We start from the raw sequence: 17097 nt of genomic DNA on the forward strand, positions 1-17097 counted from the left end.
TTGATTCACTATTCTATCCTTAGCAACTAATTAAGGCTTATAAAGTTCATTCATTAAATGTATACATATTGAGCTGCCATCGTGTATCTGAATCTATCCTAGATGCTGGATTCATAATGGACCAGCTGTGAGTAAATGAGAGGGAAAAAAAAAAAAAAAAAAAAAAAACCAAACCAAACGCCATAGCCCTATCTTTAAAGAGCTTACTTTCTACTAGGAGAGATTGTAATAAGCAACTAACTAAAATGTAAAGTAAGTCACATGGTGTTTAGTGCTAAAGAAAAACAGAGAAGGGAGATTGGGAAACAAAACTTGCATTTGAATAGGGTGCTTCTGATATTAACATAGATGCTTCTATTTGTTATGGTTCCTGTTTCCATGTTATATCTTTTACAATTGCCAACCTATTTGTATCGTTGAATCTAAAGTATATTTTCTGTTGACAGCATATAGTTGGATCTTATTTTATATCTAGCCTACAATCTCTGCCTTTTGATTAGAGTATTTAATCCATTAACATTTGATGTTATCACTGGTGTAGTTGAATTTATATTTGCCTGATATTTTTGCCTTCTAAATATTTCATGTTTTTGTCTTTCTATTCCTTCTTTATGGCTTTCTTTTGCATTATGAATATTTTCTAGCATAAAAATTTAGCTAATTTAATGAAATTCTCTAAATATAAAACCTTAATGATTAATCATTAGAGTAATCAGAGCTTACCTGATTTACCTGAGTTTATCAGAATAATCTTCATATTTTTACCGATAATATCAGTGAGATATAGAAACATTGCCTTTAAGGGTGGTCTCTCAGCACTCTTCTGCTTCCAAACTTTATTGAATACATCTGGTGAAGCCTACAAAAAAGAACTTGTCAACAGGAAAAGACTCTCCTTTATTTCCCATGGATTCAAAAAAGTCATGCCAGCATGCACTCTGTCTTTAAATATCTATGAAAAGTTAAACTGAGTTTTTCTTATGAACATTTGTGACTACTTCCTCCTCTTCCCATGACTCTATCAATGATGATTTAATTCATTAGATTTCCTCACAAATTCAACTCTCTGATGGGCTCTGCAAAAACTATTATTATTTATATTATTTTATATATTCTTCTTGTTAGTAGTATCAGTATTGTTCTCTTGTGATTGTGTCCTAATGTTTTAGCCATGTGTTCTGGGAAACAAACTCACTCAGAAGGACAATGCAGATAGTGGACTGCAGTTTATTACACCGGTGGGCCCAAGGCAGAGTCTCCCCTTAGCCAAGGACCCCGACCAGTTTTTGTGAAAACCTTATATACCCTAAGTGTGCATGCTCAAACCCACCTCCCCAAATTCTCTGAAACTACTCTGAACAAAGGAAAAGAAAGATACAAAGTTAACCCGTGATTCTCGTATGACTTAAGCCTAGGTAGTTAACAGTGGACAATTATCAATAGGCCTGTGGTCATACCCCAATAAGCATAATGGAATTTATGATTCTATTCGGTTACACAGATAATTAGGGTATTCTTTTAGGTGAATAGACTCTCCACCTAGGTGGAGTGTCTAGCTACGAGTCCTGGGGCTCTTCCATCCGGGGGGTCTGGTTTTCCAGTTGGTATGTCATTTCCATAAATACTGGGCATATAGCTCAAAGTCCACAGTCCAGCCCAAAATGGAGTCCTGCTTTCAAGATGGAGCCTGTTGTGTCTGTTTCCTCCTTCAATAAATAGAAGTGAAAAATAATTTTGGCAACCAATGCAGAAATAAAACTCACATGGTTTTTATTTATAGTGGTGTCCACTGAAGACAGGAGGTGCCAAATTAAATTCAGTTTTATGAAGGTAATTATTTTAGGTGTCCAATAGGTATTTTTCAGATACCAGCTTTCAACATTCTAAAGATTAAATTTAGGATAATGACATGAAATAATGGAAAGCACATCTTTCCAAAACAAGCTACTGGAAGTGTTACTTCTCTTGAGCATTTTTGGGGATGAACGACATAAATTTGATACCATTCCTAGAGTTTCTCGAGATGCTCAGGTCAGATTTAGAATGTTATGTTGGATTATATGCTACTGCTTTCAGAGGAAAAATTATAGAATACTTCTGGTGATGGTTTGTGTGGAAGAGAAAGGTTGGCCAGAATATAAAATAGCCTGGAAACTGTGCTATGAGGAACAATTGAGAGAATCCTGGATATGTTTTCAAAAAAAAAAAGAAAGAAAATGAAGAAAAATGTCCTTATGTTTAAAGTTCTATCATATGGAAGACTAGAATTGTTATAAATCTCTGCAATTATCATCTCAGTACATAAATGTTTCTCTGAATTATTCAGATTATTTAGATTATTTCCTCAGAATAAACATTTGTAATTTAAATTATTGAGTGTAAGCATGCTTAAGCTCATGAGTTATACTGCAAAATTACACTGTAGAAAGGTATAAGTTTTTACTTCCACCACCAGTATATGAGTTTCTCTTCTACCACATTGCTACTTAGTATTTAGTATTTTTTTTAAATCTTTGCCAAAGTAATAGTTTAAAAAATGAAAAAAATAATTAGGCTCCTTGTAGGAGATTGCATTTTAAAAATTTACTATTTTCTTGATGCTTGCCTGTAGCTTCACTTTTGTTGTTCTCATTTCAAATATAAATTTCTGGGTTTTTATGAGGCTACATGCAAATTTTCCCTAGAGAAGAATCAGTGAATCATACACTCTGGGATGCCAAAGCGCAATCTACTTCTCTTTCTCTTCAAGGAATTTTGTCACACCTCTGGCTCCTCCCCGAGTCCTGCCAAATGGTCTCTGTGTTGGGTCTAGAGCCTCTAACATCACACAGAGTAGTTGTGTCAGTGCCAGAGAGAAGCCTTTAAATGCCCATTTTCATTTTCAAACAATGGACTAGTTTTTTTCAGCTAGAATCCCCAAGTTGGTAATGGTTTCCAGGTACTTTCAAAAACTTGTGTTTTAGATTGAAATGGAAGTTCCTGAGGATTTGAATTGTATTTAAATCCTGAGGAAATAGCAGCATTTACTATGGCAACATTGGAGAATCTAGAACACGTGATACATTGCCTGGAGTTATTTTTGAAACATCTACTTTTTCTTAGACTGGAGGTCATTCTGTGTGTTTCTGAAGCTGCTCAAAGAATTAATCAATGTGGCTTAGAAGGCACAGCAATATAAAGCATATGACAAAGCACCACAAACCAAAACCTTGTAACTTTTGGCCTTTCAATACCCATAAGGCTTGCTTCTCTTTTCCTCCAAAGAACAGTTAGAATTTGTCTTTTTAATTCTGAGCATTATGGGCTAAAACTATTTGAAAATATATCTCTATGTTACTGCTCAGGGCTGGTTATCAAAATAAGACCTTCTAAAGAAGGGTCTTTTGATTTGAGTATTAAAGTAAGATTTATGTCTCCTATTCTATATCCTTTTGCAACCAATCTAAATACCTGTCAGGTTAATATACTGTTGTAGACACACATTCCGGGAAACAAACTCCTCAGAAGGACAATGCAGATAGTGGAGTGCAGTTTATTACACGGTGGGCCCAAGGCAGAGTCTCCTCTTAGCCAAGGACCCCAATCAGTTTTTGTGAAAATCTTATATACCCCAAGTGTACGTGTTCAAACCCACCTCCCCAAATTCTCTGAAACTACTCTGAACAAAGGAAAAGAAAGATACAATAAAAATTAAACCGTGATTCATATGCCTTAAACCTGTGATTCGTATGCCTTAAGCCTAGGTAGTTAACAGTGGACAATTATCAATAGGCCTGTGGTCATACCCCAATAAGCATAATAGAATTTATGATTCTATTTGGTTACACAGATAATTAGTGTATTCTTTTAGGCGATGGAGAGTCTAGATATGAGCCCTGGGGCTCTTTCATGGGTCAGGGGAGGGGGTCTGGTTTTCCAGTTAGTATGTCGGTTCCATAAATACTGGGCATATAGCTCAAAGTCCACAGTCCGGTCCAGGATGGAGTCCTGCTTTCAAGATGGAGCCTGTTCTGTCTGTTTCCTCCTTAAATATAATATTTTACCCTTGTTTTTTTTTTTTTTTTAACAGAGAGAAGCCTCTGACCTTATACAGTTAAAAATCTGATTTTCTACACTGTTATCTGTAAAAAGTGACCTGACTCAGAACTGACTCAGTTGAAACTCAGGAACTTGAGCTCTCAGTCCTAATTCCGGGTACTTGCCTCTGTTGTGCAAAGTACTCACCTCTCTTTCTGACCCCAGAAATAGCAAACGGGTAGCAAGAGACTTGGCTGAAGAAAGGTGACACAGAGTCCCTCTGCTCCTGATTATTGTCCATTTGGCTAGGGGCATGAAATGCTTTCCAAAGGAAAGATGACCTTTGCTTCCAACCTATCTGTGTGGGTGGTTTTGGAAAAATAAAATACATCCAGTAGCTTCTACCAAGGCTAAAGGGATTGCATAAAATTACAAGAGGTACAAATCCTTTTATAGGAACATCTAGGGATATGAATAAAATAAATAAAAATTAGGTAAAACAGTAGCAGTGGAGGAGAGAAATCAGAAAGGACCAACTCAGAGTTAAAGAGAATGGGAGAGAGCTTAAGAGAATGGAGATGAGCTTTATCCTCTGCTTTAGAAAAGGCAGGATAATTTATGAGTTGAATATAGATATAAAAGCCATAAAGCATGGATATTTTTTGGAGGGTTCAAGTAATATAATGCCCTCTTTTCTACTACCAGTAGCCTGCCTGATTCAGGGTTGAAGGAGAAAATAAAGTGATTGTTGTACACATGGTTGTGCTGAGACATTGTAAACTCTCAGATCAGATCAGATCAGTCGCTCAGTCGTGTCCAACTCTTTGCGACCCCATGAATCGCAGCATGCCAGGCCTCCCTGTCTATCACCAACTCCCAGAGTTCAGGCAGACTCATGTCCATCGAGTCAGTGATGCCATCCAGCCATCTCATCCTCTGTCGTCCCCTTCTCCTCCTGCCCCCAATCCCTTCCAGCATCAGAGTCTTTTCCAATGAGTCAACTCTTCGCATGAGGTGGCCAAAGTACTGGAGTTTCAGCTTTAGCATCATTCCTTCCAAAGAAATCCCAGGGCTGATCTCCTTTAGAATGGACTGGTTGGATCTCCTTGCAGTCCAAGGGACTCTCAAGAGTCTTCTCCAACACCACAGTTCAAAAGCATCAATTCTTTGGAGCTCAGCCTTCTTCACAGTCCAACTCTCACATCCATACATGACCACAGGAAAAACCATAGCCTTGACTAGACGGACCTTTGTTGGCAAAGTAATGTCTCTGCTTTTGAATATGCTATCTAGGTTGGTCATAACTTTCCTTCCAAGGAGTAAGCGTCTTTTAATTTCATGGCTGCAGTCACCATCTGCAGTGATTTTGGAGCCCAGAAAAATAAAGTCTGACACTGTTTCCACTGTTTCCCCATCTAGTTCCCATGAAGTGATGGGACCGGATACTATGATCTTCATTTTCTGAATGTTGAGCTTTAAGCCAACTTTTTCACTCTCCACTTTCACTTTCATCAAGAGGCTTTTTAGTTCCTCTTCACCTTCTGCCATATAAGCACAGTTTCTGTATTTGTATTTTGTTTACGATTTCTACAAATATTTATCAAGTACTTTTACCTACAAGACATCATACTAGGTATACGAAGCCCTGAGTGGCCCCAAAATATGATTAAGAAGTAAAAGAAACACAAACATATATATGGAGATATATATATCCATAAATCACAAATAGGAGTAAATAAGTGGGACATAGAGATATATTATGAGTATGGCCTGGTATGGACATAGCCAATCTTGAGGTTCTAATTGTAAAATGATGAGCTGGGCTGCTTAGCTCAAGACTGGACAGGAAAAAAATTAGAAAGCAAACTTTTAAATCCTGTTCTTGTGATGTGGTATGAGTCAAAAGTCCTGACCCCTTCTGGGGAAGGAAAGCAGGCCAGATACAGAACCACATTTAATTCTAGATACATTTTTCTAAAATAATTGGTATTAGTCATTTTTGCTAGATTAGCCCTATTACTTATATAAATGGTTTTATACAGGGAGTATTGTAAAGATATGCCAAAAACTTTTTTGTTTTAGATACTTACCATCTCATAGGTGCTGATGTTAGTGTATATTAATAAGAATGAACATAACTGCTTTTTGTTCTTAAAAAGAGGAGCTTTTACACCTTTAGCTATATTTGTAGATATATTATTAGCTTATTGATATCAAATTCCTTCTTTAATTATTCATAAGGTACATCTTGAAAGTCTATCTTCCTAACATCCACTTCCAATTTCCTGTTTTGAAAGTCATTTGCATCACTGGGCCAAGGGTTTCCCACTGAGGCCTGATCCTCTCATGGTTGTAATGTAACTCCAAGGCTCTTTGCTTGTTCTTCTTTCTTTACCTCAGACTTCATTTAGTCACAAATCTTACATCTTCATCTGGAATCTAAAACTTACCCTAAATTGACTCCAGTTGATTTTTCTTTATCTCTCACCATTCTTCCAAATATTTTCTGTAGTCAAGTATGACTTTCTACTCAGGACATACTCCTGAGCTTCCACTTGTTTGGAGCTATTTTAGTATTGGACCTTCATGCATGTTTGGAGTCAGTTTATCAGCTGCAGTTTTTACTGCACATCCATCAGGGTATTCCTGTTCTGAGCCAGACTTCACCTGCCCCTACCTGTTGACTGCCCAGCTGCTTGGAAAAGCCCCAGTGTAGGTTTTACCATCTTGAGAGCACCATGTCCTTGCCAAGAATGGCCCTTTAGAACAGTTTCAACATTTCCATTCTTCAGACATTTAAATGGGGCTGGGGTTTCACAGCATAAGTAGCAGAGGAGAATATCCAACTGCCTCCTTGACCCTTCTGTTATACTTTTTAACTTGTACTTTCCAGATTTACAAACTCACAGATATTTCCATCAGTCTCTGCCTCTAAATCTCGGTATTAATTCCCTAGGGCTGTCATAACAGTGAAGGCAATGGCACCCCACTCCAGTAGTCTTGCCTGGAAAATCCCATGGACAGAGAAGCCGGGTGGGATGGGGTCGCTAAGAGTCAGACACGACTGAGTGACTTCACTTTCACTTTTCACTTTCATGCATGGAGAAGGAAATGGAAACCCACTCCAGTGTTCTTACCTGGAGAATCCCAGGGATGGAGGAGCCTGGTGGGCTGCCGTCTATGGGGTCACACAGAGTCAGACATGACTGAAGCGACTTAGCAGCAGCAGCTGTCGTAACATGTTACCACAGATTTGGTGGTTTACAACAACAGAAGTACAAAATCATGGTGTTGGCAGGGCTGTACTGTCTCCAAGGATCTCAGGAACAACCCGTTTCTTGTCTTTCCCAGCTTCCAGAGGCTCTAAATACTCCTTGGCATGTGGCTGCTTCACTTCGGTTTTTGCCTTTGTGTTCACATTTCGCCCTCCTCTTCTCTATGTTTCCTTGTTGTGTTTCTCTTATAAGAACATTGGTCATTGGATTTAGGATCCATCTAGACAATCCAGGATGATTTTAGCTAAAGATTTTTAACTTTGTTTTAGTCTTAAAATTAAAATGGTTGATAAATTCTTTGCAAAACAAAGTCACATTCAAGGTTCTGGTGATTTGAACATAGACATATCTTTTGGCAGGGGAGGGACAATCACCATTCAAATCATGGAAGCTCAAAATCATTAAAAGGCATCTAGTGAGGAAGACTCTGTTGTTAAATCACTGCAGTCATGTCTGACTCTGTGCGACCCCATGGATGGCAGCCCACCAGGCTCCCCGTCCCTGGGATTCTCCAGGCAAGAACACTGGAGTGGGTTGCCATTTCCTTCTCCAATGCATGCAAGTGAAAAGTGAAAGTGAAGTTGCTCAGTCGTGTCCGACTCTTCACGACCCCATGGACTGCAGCCTACCAGGCTCCTCCATCCATGGGATTCTCCAGGCAAAAGTACTAGAGTGGGGTGCCATCGCCTTCTCCAAGAAAGACTCTACCCAGTGTCATAACAATGAGCCCTGTGTTTTCCCTTTCTCTGTGAAGAGTCCTGCACATTCAAAACTTCATCTTCCCTCTTCCAATTACCTAAAATTTGTTCTTATGTATATGAAGTAAGACAAACAGATTCGGATATGGTGTGAGAGTGTGGTGGAGGAGATAGAAGATAAAGAGGCAGAATTAAAACAGGCAAAAGCAAAGCCAAAGTTTTCATCAGAATGTCAAAAATATGTCAAATATATAAAACAAGTCCTTAACAAAATAAGACATTGGATGGTAAAATTAGTGTCTAGGAGAGTTCTGCCGCATGTGACAATGTGACACATGGGATAGGCTGAGCTGTATAGGAATTTGTCCAAAAGTAGAAACTGACACTGTGATGCTCAGCATTTATGGTGGCCGTTGGTACAGTATCTTAAAAAGCTACGTATTCATGGTCTGCAGTGTTACATAAAGATTTAGGAATTCCCTAAGTAATAAGATAATGAGTCATATGCAAGCCTAAGGGAACACATTTTTCAAATAAATGATGTACATCTGTTTTATATGCATATGTATGTGTAGATTGATTATTAAAGACATGTGAAAGTATTTTGTTGTTGTTTAGTGGCTAAGCCATGTCCAATGAACTATTGCTTACCTGGATTAATACATAAATAGATAAATAAGTAATTCCTATCTATGGGATTTCCCAGGCAAGAATACTGGAGTGGTTTGCCTTTACATTCTCCAGGGGATCTTCCCAACCCAGGGTTTGAACCCATATTGACAGGCAGATTCTTTACCGTTGAAGAATTTTTTAGGGAAGCCCTAAAAAATATTTTAGGAGAACTAACTTATTCAGATGACACCATCCTTATGGCAGAAAGTGAAGAGGAACTAAAAAGCCTTTTGATGAAAGTGAAAGTGGAGAGTGAAAAAGTTGGCTTAAAGCTCAACATTCAGAAAACGAAGATCATGGCATCTGGTCCCATCACTTCATGGGAAATAGATGGGGAAACAGTGGAAACAGTGTCAGACTTTATTTTGGGGGGCTCCAAAATCACTGCAGATGGTGACTGCAGCCATGAAATTAAAAGATGCTTACTTCTTGGAAGGAAAGTTATGACCAACCTAGACAGCATATTGAAAAGCAGAGACATTACTTTGCCAACAAAGGTCCATCTAGTCAAGGCTATGGTTTTTCCTGTGGTCATGAATGGATGTGAGAGTTGGACTGTGAAGAAAGCTGAGCGCCAAAGAACTGATGCTTTTGAACTGTGGTGTTGGAGAAGACTCTTGAGAGTCCCTTGGACTGCAAGGAGATCCAACCAGTCCATCCTAAAGGAGATCAGCCCTGGGATTTCTTTTTGGAAGGAATGATGCTAAAGCTGAAACTCCAGTACTTTGGCCACCTCATGCGAAGAGTTGACTCATTGGAAAAGACTCTGATGCTGGGAGGGATTGGGGGCAAAAGGAGAAAGGGATGACAGAGGATGAGATGGCTGGATGGCATCACCAACTCGATGGACATGAATTTGAGTGAACTCCAGGAGTTGGTGATAGACAGGGAGGCCTGGCGTGCTACAATTCATGGGGTTGCAGAGTCGGACACGACTGAGCGACTGAACTAAACTGAACTGAACTTAAAATAATGTATGGTCCTGCCTTGGTTGTATGTTTTCTAATACCTCAACTAAATAAGCAATCTTGAAGCATATCTTACCCCTAAGGTATAATTTACCTGTTAATATCTAGTAGCATAAATTCTGAATATTAAATAAATCTGAATGAATTATTTTAACATTAATAACTGCCCCAAATGATTTGGGTTTAAATCTAAAAAGCTTACAACAAAAGGGTATAAACATATAGGTACTGTACTAATCAATCATTTGCTACCTATACACTATATCAGTTTGAGTCCAGAAAAATTTTATCTTCCTGAATGATGCCCTCGGGTCAAGAATTTTTCTGGATTCTGTCTTCAGAATACATATTCTCAGTGTTCAGAGTGTAGCCGGTGGACTAGCAGCAAAGACCTGAACTGGGAGTCAGTTAGAAGAGCAGAATCTTGGTGCATCTGGCCTATACTTACTAAATAAATGATACATATGTGTGTCTGTCTTTCTAGGGTCTAAGATTTTCTTAAGGACCTCTCTTCCTACTTCTTTAAATGTAATTAACATTTTGTCATCCTAGTTTTTATTTATATTTGACTTAGTGGAATATGTGCCATTTTCTCAAAAGAGTAAAATAAAAATAGGGAATTATAAGAGTGATATTACTCAACTAATATTCTCTATTTAATATTTGTTTTATTTAGATCCCCCAATTATTGAAGGAAACATGGAGGCAGCAAGAGCAGTGGATTTAATCCCATGGATGGAATATGAATTTCGTGTGGTAGCAACCAATACATTGGGTATAGGAGAGCCCAGTATACCATCAAACAAAATTAAAACAGATGGCGCTGGTATGTAGAAAAAACGTTTTAAAATTTTAAAGTTTTATAAATTCAGTGACACTTTAATACATAATTGAACATATTTGGAAATAATGCTGTGAAGTAAGTAATTAAAAATGTATATATATATGTATATCACACATGTATGCACATTATGTGCCAAGAAGTCAAAAATCAAAAGAGAAGATATAAAGCTTTAAAATATTTTTACATAATTAATGGGAAAGAGGTAAATAGAGGCAAGTCTGTGATCCTCTAGACACTACTTAAATGAATTTGGCGTTTAGAATATAAGTGAAGGTGTTAGTCTCTCAGTATGTCTGACTGTTTGTGACCCCATGGACTGTAGCCCACCAGGCTCCTCTGTCCATGGAATTCCCCAAGTAAGAATACTGGAGTGGGTTGCCATTCCCTTCTCCAGGGGGTCTTCCCTACCCAGGGATCAAACCCGGGTCTCCCACATTGCTGTCAGATTCTTTGCCATCTGAGCCACCAGGGAAGCCCATTTAGAATATAAATTTTAATGTAAATTGTGACTCTTAACCAGGCAGAGTCATGTAGACAGTTCCCTTGATCTAGAAGGCTCACATTTTTTTCTGTCTTTCAGAGACATTTATAACTGAATGGTCACATGGATGGAAGTATGAGCAGGAGAGTAGGATGAGCAGGCTGTGGAGAGAAAGTGAAGGACACTCTCAGATCTGTACACCTGGGGAGTCAGAGCACCTTAGAAATAGTTATAATATGTTCTTTTGAGTATTAGGTGCCACTCTAAATGTGCTCTTTTCAGCTCAACCATAGCTATTCTTCCAATTTAGGTCCAATTTTTATGCTGAACACCAACTCCATTTTAATAATTGTTCATACAAGAAATATTCCACTCTGTTTTCCTTCTCCCTTGCATTTCTGGGCAAAAATATTGTTCTGATTCTAATAATAACTTTTCTTTATCATTCCTTGTCTATGAAAAAGAAAATGTTTTGTAGACTCTCTGAGTTTGTTTATTTTTACTATGCCTTGCCAAACTTCAGTGCTTTATTTGGGGAAAAATATTTTAAATGGATGACAGAACACCATTAAAATTCTGCTGTGTTATCTTAATAACATTTATCCATTTCTGGCTACATCAATCCCTTGGCCTAACTTCTAAATATAATTATGAATTGTACTGTCTGTAGTTTTTAAAGCTAAATTATTCACGGAGACTGCCATCAGTAAACTCTGTCTTAAAGTTTCATGTAACTTCATGTAATTTACCAGATAAAATAGATGATTCTATAATAAAAGAAGAATAGAAACACTAAAATACTGATCTATGCTGAGTATTTTCACATATATTTCAGTTAATTCTCCTAATAATATTTTGAGGTAGGTATTATATTGTTTTCTGAATGTTGAGCTTTAAGCCAACTTTTTCACTCTCCACTTTCACTTTCATCAAGAGGCTTTTTAGTTCCTCTTCACTTTCTGCCATAAGGGTGGTGTCATCTGCATATCTGAGGTTATTGATATTTCTCCCGGCAATCTTGATTCCAGTTTGTGTTTCTTCCAGTCCAGCGTTTCTCATGATGTACTCTGCAAAAAGTTAAATAAGCAGGGTGACAATATACAGCCTTGACGTACTCCTTTTCCTATTTGGAACCAGTCTGTTGTTCCATGTCCAGTTCTAACTGTTGCTTCCTGACCTGCATACAAATTTCTCAAGCAGCAGATCAGGTGGTCTGGTATTCCCATCTCTTTCAGAATTGTCCACAGTTTATTGTGATCCACACAGTCAAAGGCTTTGGATAGTCAATAAAGCAGAAATAGATGTTTTTCTGGAACTCTCTTGCTTTTTCTATGATCCAGCGGATGTTGGCAATTTGATTTCTGGTTCCTCTGCCTTTTCTAAAACCAGCTTGAACATCAGGAAGTTCACGGTTCACATATTGCTGAAGCCTGGCTTGGAGAATTTTGAGCATTACTTTACTAATGTGTGAGATGAGTGCAGTTGTGCAGTTGTGGGATATATGGGGAAACAGTGGAAACAGTGTCAGACTTTATTTTTCTGGGCTCCAAAATCACTACAGATGGTGACTGCAGCCATGAAATTAAAAGACACTTACTCCTTGGAAGGAAAGTTATGACCAACCTAGATAGCATCTTCAAAGGCAGAGACATTACCTTGCCAACAAAGTTTCGTCTAGTCAAGGCTATGGTTTTTCCTGTGGTCATGTATGGATGTGAGAGTTGGACTGTGAAGAAAGCTGAGCGCCAAAGAATTGATGCTTTTGCAGTGTGGTGTTGGAGAAGACTCTTGAGAGTCCCTTGGACTGCAAGGAGATCCAACCAGTCCATTCTGAAGGAGATCAGCCCTGGGATTTCTTTGGAAGGAATGATGCTAAAGCTGAAACTCCAGTACTTTGGCCACCTCATGTAAAGAGTTGACTCATTGGAAAAGACTCTGATGCTGGGAGGGATTGGGGGCAGGAGAAGGGGACGACAGAGGATGAGATGGCTGGATGGCATCACTGACTCGATGGACGTGAGTCTCAGTGAGCTCTGGGAGTTGGTGATGGACATGGAGGCCTGGTGTGCTGCGATTCATGGGGTCGCAAAGAGTCGGACACGACTGAGTGACTGATCTGATCTGATCTGATCTGATTATATTGTTGTTATTGTTCAGTCGCCCAGTTGGGTCTGACTCTTTGCAACCCCATGGACAGCAGCACACCAGGCTTCCCAGTCCCTCACTATCTCCTGGAATTTGCTCAACTTCATGTCCATTTGATAGGAGATGCCTTCAACCATTTCATCCTCTGATGCCCTCTTTTCCTTCTGCCCTCAAGCTTTCCCAGAAGCAGGGACTTTTCCAATGATGCAGCTGTTTGCATCAGTTGACCAAAATAAAAGCTTCAGCTTCAGCATCAGTCCTTCTAATGAATATTCAGGGTTGATTTCCTTTAAGATTGACTGGTTTGATCTTGCTGTCCAAGGAACTCTCAGGAGTCTTCTCTAGCACCACTGTTCAAAGGCATCAATTCTTTGGCCCTCTGCCTTCTTTACAGTCCGGCTCTCCACAACCCTACATGACCACTAGGAAGACCATAGCCTTAACTATACTGACTTGTGTCTGCAGAGTGATTTATCTGCTTTTCAACACACTGTCTAGGTCTGTCGTACCTTTCCTGCCAAGAAGCAATTGTCTTCTGATTTCATGGCTGTGGTCACTGGCCACAATGATTTTAAAGCCAAAATAGAGGAAATCTGTCATTGCTTCCACCTTTTCCCTTCTATTTGCCATGAAGTAATGGGGCCAAATGCCATGATCTTAGTTTTTTAATAGTTTTAATGGAAGGTATTATAATCCAATACTCATTAATAAGCAGTAAACTCAGAGACACTAGATAGTTTGCCTAGGTTGATATAACTATATTCAATATTCAGAATTCAAATCCAGACCTGATGCATTCAACTTTCTCTCTTAAAGGTGGTTTTTCAAGCAGGTTTTAAAAGCACAGTCATTTATATGAAACTTTATTAGTGTTCTAGTAGAAATTCACATTTCATTCTCAATTACAAAAATATATGACTTAAATACCATTTTTTATTTGCCTTCATATATCCACCTGTGAGATGAACACAATTGTTTCTTTTACTCTACCTCACATAAATCTCATTAGGATACAGAGATAATATAAATTGCAGCTTTAGAGAATGCAGATACCAGATAGCCAGGACCCTTGAGTTTGCTTTTTATTATTAAAGCCTCCTATGTTTGTAATAGAACCTTCTATGTGATGAACTGAACACAGTTGTCCCTTCTTAAAAATCAAAAATAAAAAGGAACTGGGACATTATCTGACTGGTTGTTTAAACCACATAATTCATGCTGAGAGATCATGTACTTGCTTCAACAAGTATTCATTTTCTAAATAAAATTGCAAAAATATCAAATGATTAAGTCAGTCAAAATAAACCAATTTCAGTTAAAAATTATAACAGATTTACCTCAGATATCAGCTTTTTTTTTTTTTAATTTCATGGAGCTTGATTAATTTTCTGTCCTATATTGACCAGCAAAATGTGAATTAATTCTAATCCAAAAATAACATTGTTCATGGGGAGGGAAGATATTTTCTCTGGCACTGACGATGTTAGTAGACCCTCCCTTTTCCTTCTGAGAAATTTTGTTACCAAAAAATTATTTATTTCAAAACTTATTGCTTTAGTATACTTTGGTTGATCATTTGGTCAGAATTATCATAAGAATTTAGATTTTTTATTTTTTAATCTCAGTGTACAATCAATTAAATGAAATATGTTTTTAAGAGCAACAATAAAAATGTTCAGAAAGAAAGATTTAATCTAACTCTTTCATATGTGAATCTCTGAATATAATTTATATTTAATATCATATTTAGAAGACTAGAATACTTTTTATGTCCATTTTGCCAGGAGTTTTCATGTAACTCTGAAGACTTTCCAACCTTAATGTTTTCTTATCTTTAGAAATGCTGGGAACAATTTGTTTCAGACTGATATCAAACCTAAAATTTTGGTAAGGTTATTACTTTCAACCAATAACTTTTGGCATCACCTTCATTAAGTATCACCTCTAACATTATGTTTGCTGAAATGTATTTTGTTAAGGACTTAATTCTCTCTCTAGTGTGCTAGGAAAACAACTTCTCTTAAAAGCCTTCAAACACAAAACAAACACATGAAGTAGTAACAGTCTTATTCGAATGCAAGATATGACTCTATAGTGATATAGTGAAACGATGCATTCCTTTCAATTGTGAAAAAATAAAGCCTATACTCTGTAATACATTTGTTAACCTTTCGTAAGAAAATATTTTAGATCCTTTATTAATCAACGTTTATGCCTACTATCATTTAGGTACTTTCTGTGTGTTATCTCAGAGTGCTAAACTCTCTACTTTCATTGCTCCATTTAATTCCCACAATAACTTTATTCACTTGTATTATTATTTCTGATTTACAGACAAGGAAGTCAATATCTCATTCAGTTAATGTGAAGCAGAGCTGGAATTCAAATTAAGGGCTTTGTAATAATAAAAGCTTTGGTCCTAAACAACTTCCTACAAGAACAATGTGCAGTATTAAAGCTCTGGGACATTGATCCTTTAGTAGAATATTGGTTCCATCATTTAAAATCTCTGTAATTAGAGGCACATTACTCAAACTCCCTAAACCTCAATTTTCTCATCTCTAAGTGGAAATTATTTTCCTTATGAAATCTTATAATGATTAGAAACATGTAAGGAAAGCAAAGTTAGTACTTTCAAGTACATAATATTTGCTGAATCAAATTTTTATTATGTTCTCAATGCTCATTTTATGCTTTAATATGCTTATAAGAAAATATTATCTACTCTGTAATAAATCACCACATTTGGCAATGTTTCCATTTTTCTAAACATAGTAGAGGATCATATAATCTTACAAGAATATGTCTATATATTTAATACAATAAAATTCAACAGACTTTCTCTTTAAGTTCTGTTTTTTCTTTCATCTTGTTTTTGAAAAATTGAGTATTCATAAAATTGGACATTTATATTTTTTATCCTTACAAAACAATACTTTCTGAAACACGGGGTTATTTGTCTTGTCATGTACCATTATATCAAGTCTCTAAGAGATGCCAACATTTGTTATATGAGATAAAGGCTAGTTTCCATTTGATGGGAAGGGTACTGTGTGGCTCATTATGCTGACTGAAAGACAGGACATTATCTAGTGCAGCATACACCCTTATCTGTCCAATTACTTAATGTTAAGATCGCAAGGCACAGTTGGGTATATTCTTTGGTTTCAGACAAGTGCATTATAAAATGGATGGTCCCAAATGAAGAATTAGAAGATGTGTTTGTAACCCATTTAATTTTGACTGTAAATGAGAGATAACAAAAGCATCCTTCAAAGTGATGTGTCTTTGTAAGACCAAACCCTTATGGCTAATAGCTCTGCAGGTACAGTTGGCAAGTCAGTATCCTAAAAGGGTATACTCAGGTTTGCTTTGAAAGCTTTTGCCATTTATTTACCAGATACAACTAAGAAGGAAAAAATACTATAACACTGGAATCAACACTTTCATACCTTGTTTAAAACTTTAATTTCATGTCCAATGAAGCTCTTCTGCTCTTTCATACACTTTTATTTTTTAGATATGTTTGATAAAGGAGAAGAATGGTATCAAGAACATATTTAATAGCCAGTAAGATGCTATATTAAATTCAGTAGCTGTCACTAATAATACAATAGAAAAATCTTGTTTTAAAAGTGCTAACCTGAGTATCCAGTTAGGTGTGATACATAAAAATCCTTTCGAAGTTCTAGATGAGTCTTAATACACTGGGCTTTCTTACATTCATTCATACTTTCATCTGGTCCTTCCCTCATACCTCAGTTGGTAAAGAATCTGTCTGCAGTTCAGGAGACCCCAGTTGTAGAAAGGATAGGCTACCCACTCCAGTATTCTTGGGCTTTCCTTGTGGCTCAGCTGGTTAAGAATCCACCTGCAATGTGGGAGACCTGGGTTGGATCCCTGGGTTGGGAAGATCCCCTGGAGAAGGAAAAGGCTACTCACTCCAGTATTCTGGTCTGGAGAATTCCATGGACTATACAGTCCATGGGGTCACACA

At 37.5% G+C, this 17097-nt stretch overlaps 1 protein-coding gene across 1 annotated transcript in view; it reads left to right on the forward strand.

Moving 5' to 3' along the window:
• The window catches only part of CNTN1 (contactin 1), a 430610-nt gene that overhangs the window by 332789 nt on the left and 80724 nt on the right, over positions 1-17097 (forward strand). The window contains exon 17 of the mRNA XM_005896820.3: positions 10307-10456. Within this exon, the coding sequence (XP_005896882.1) occupies positions 10307-10456 (150 nt within the window). The remainder of the gene's footprint in view (positions 1-10306; positions 10457-17097) is intronic.

The sequence above is a fragment of the Bos mutus genome, chromosome 5 (genome assembly GCF_027580195.1).
Source record: "Bos mutus isolate GX-2022 chromosome 5, NWIPB_WYAK_1.1, whole genome shotgun sequence".
In the NCBI taxonomy this organism is placed as follows: domain Eukaryota; kingdom Metazoa; phylum Chordata; class Mammalia; order Artiodactyla; family Bovidae; genus Bos; species Bos mutus.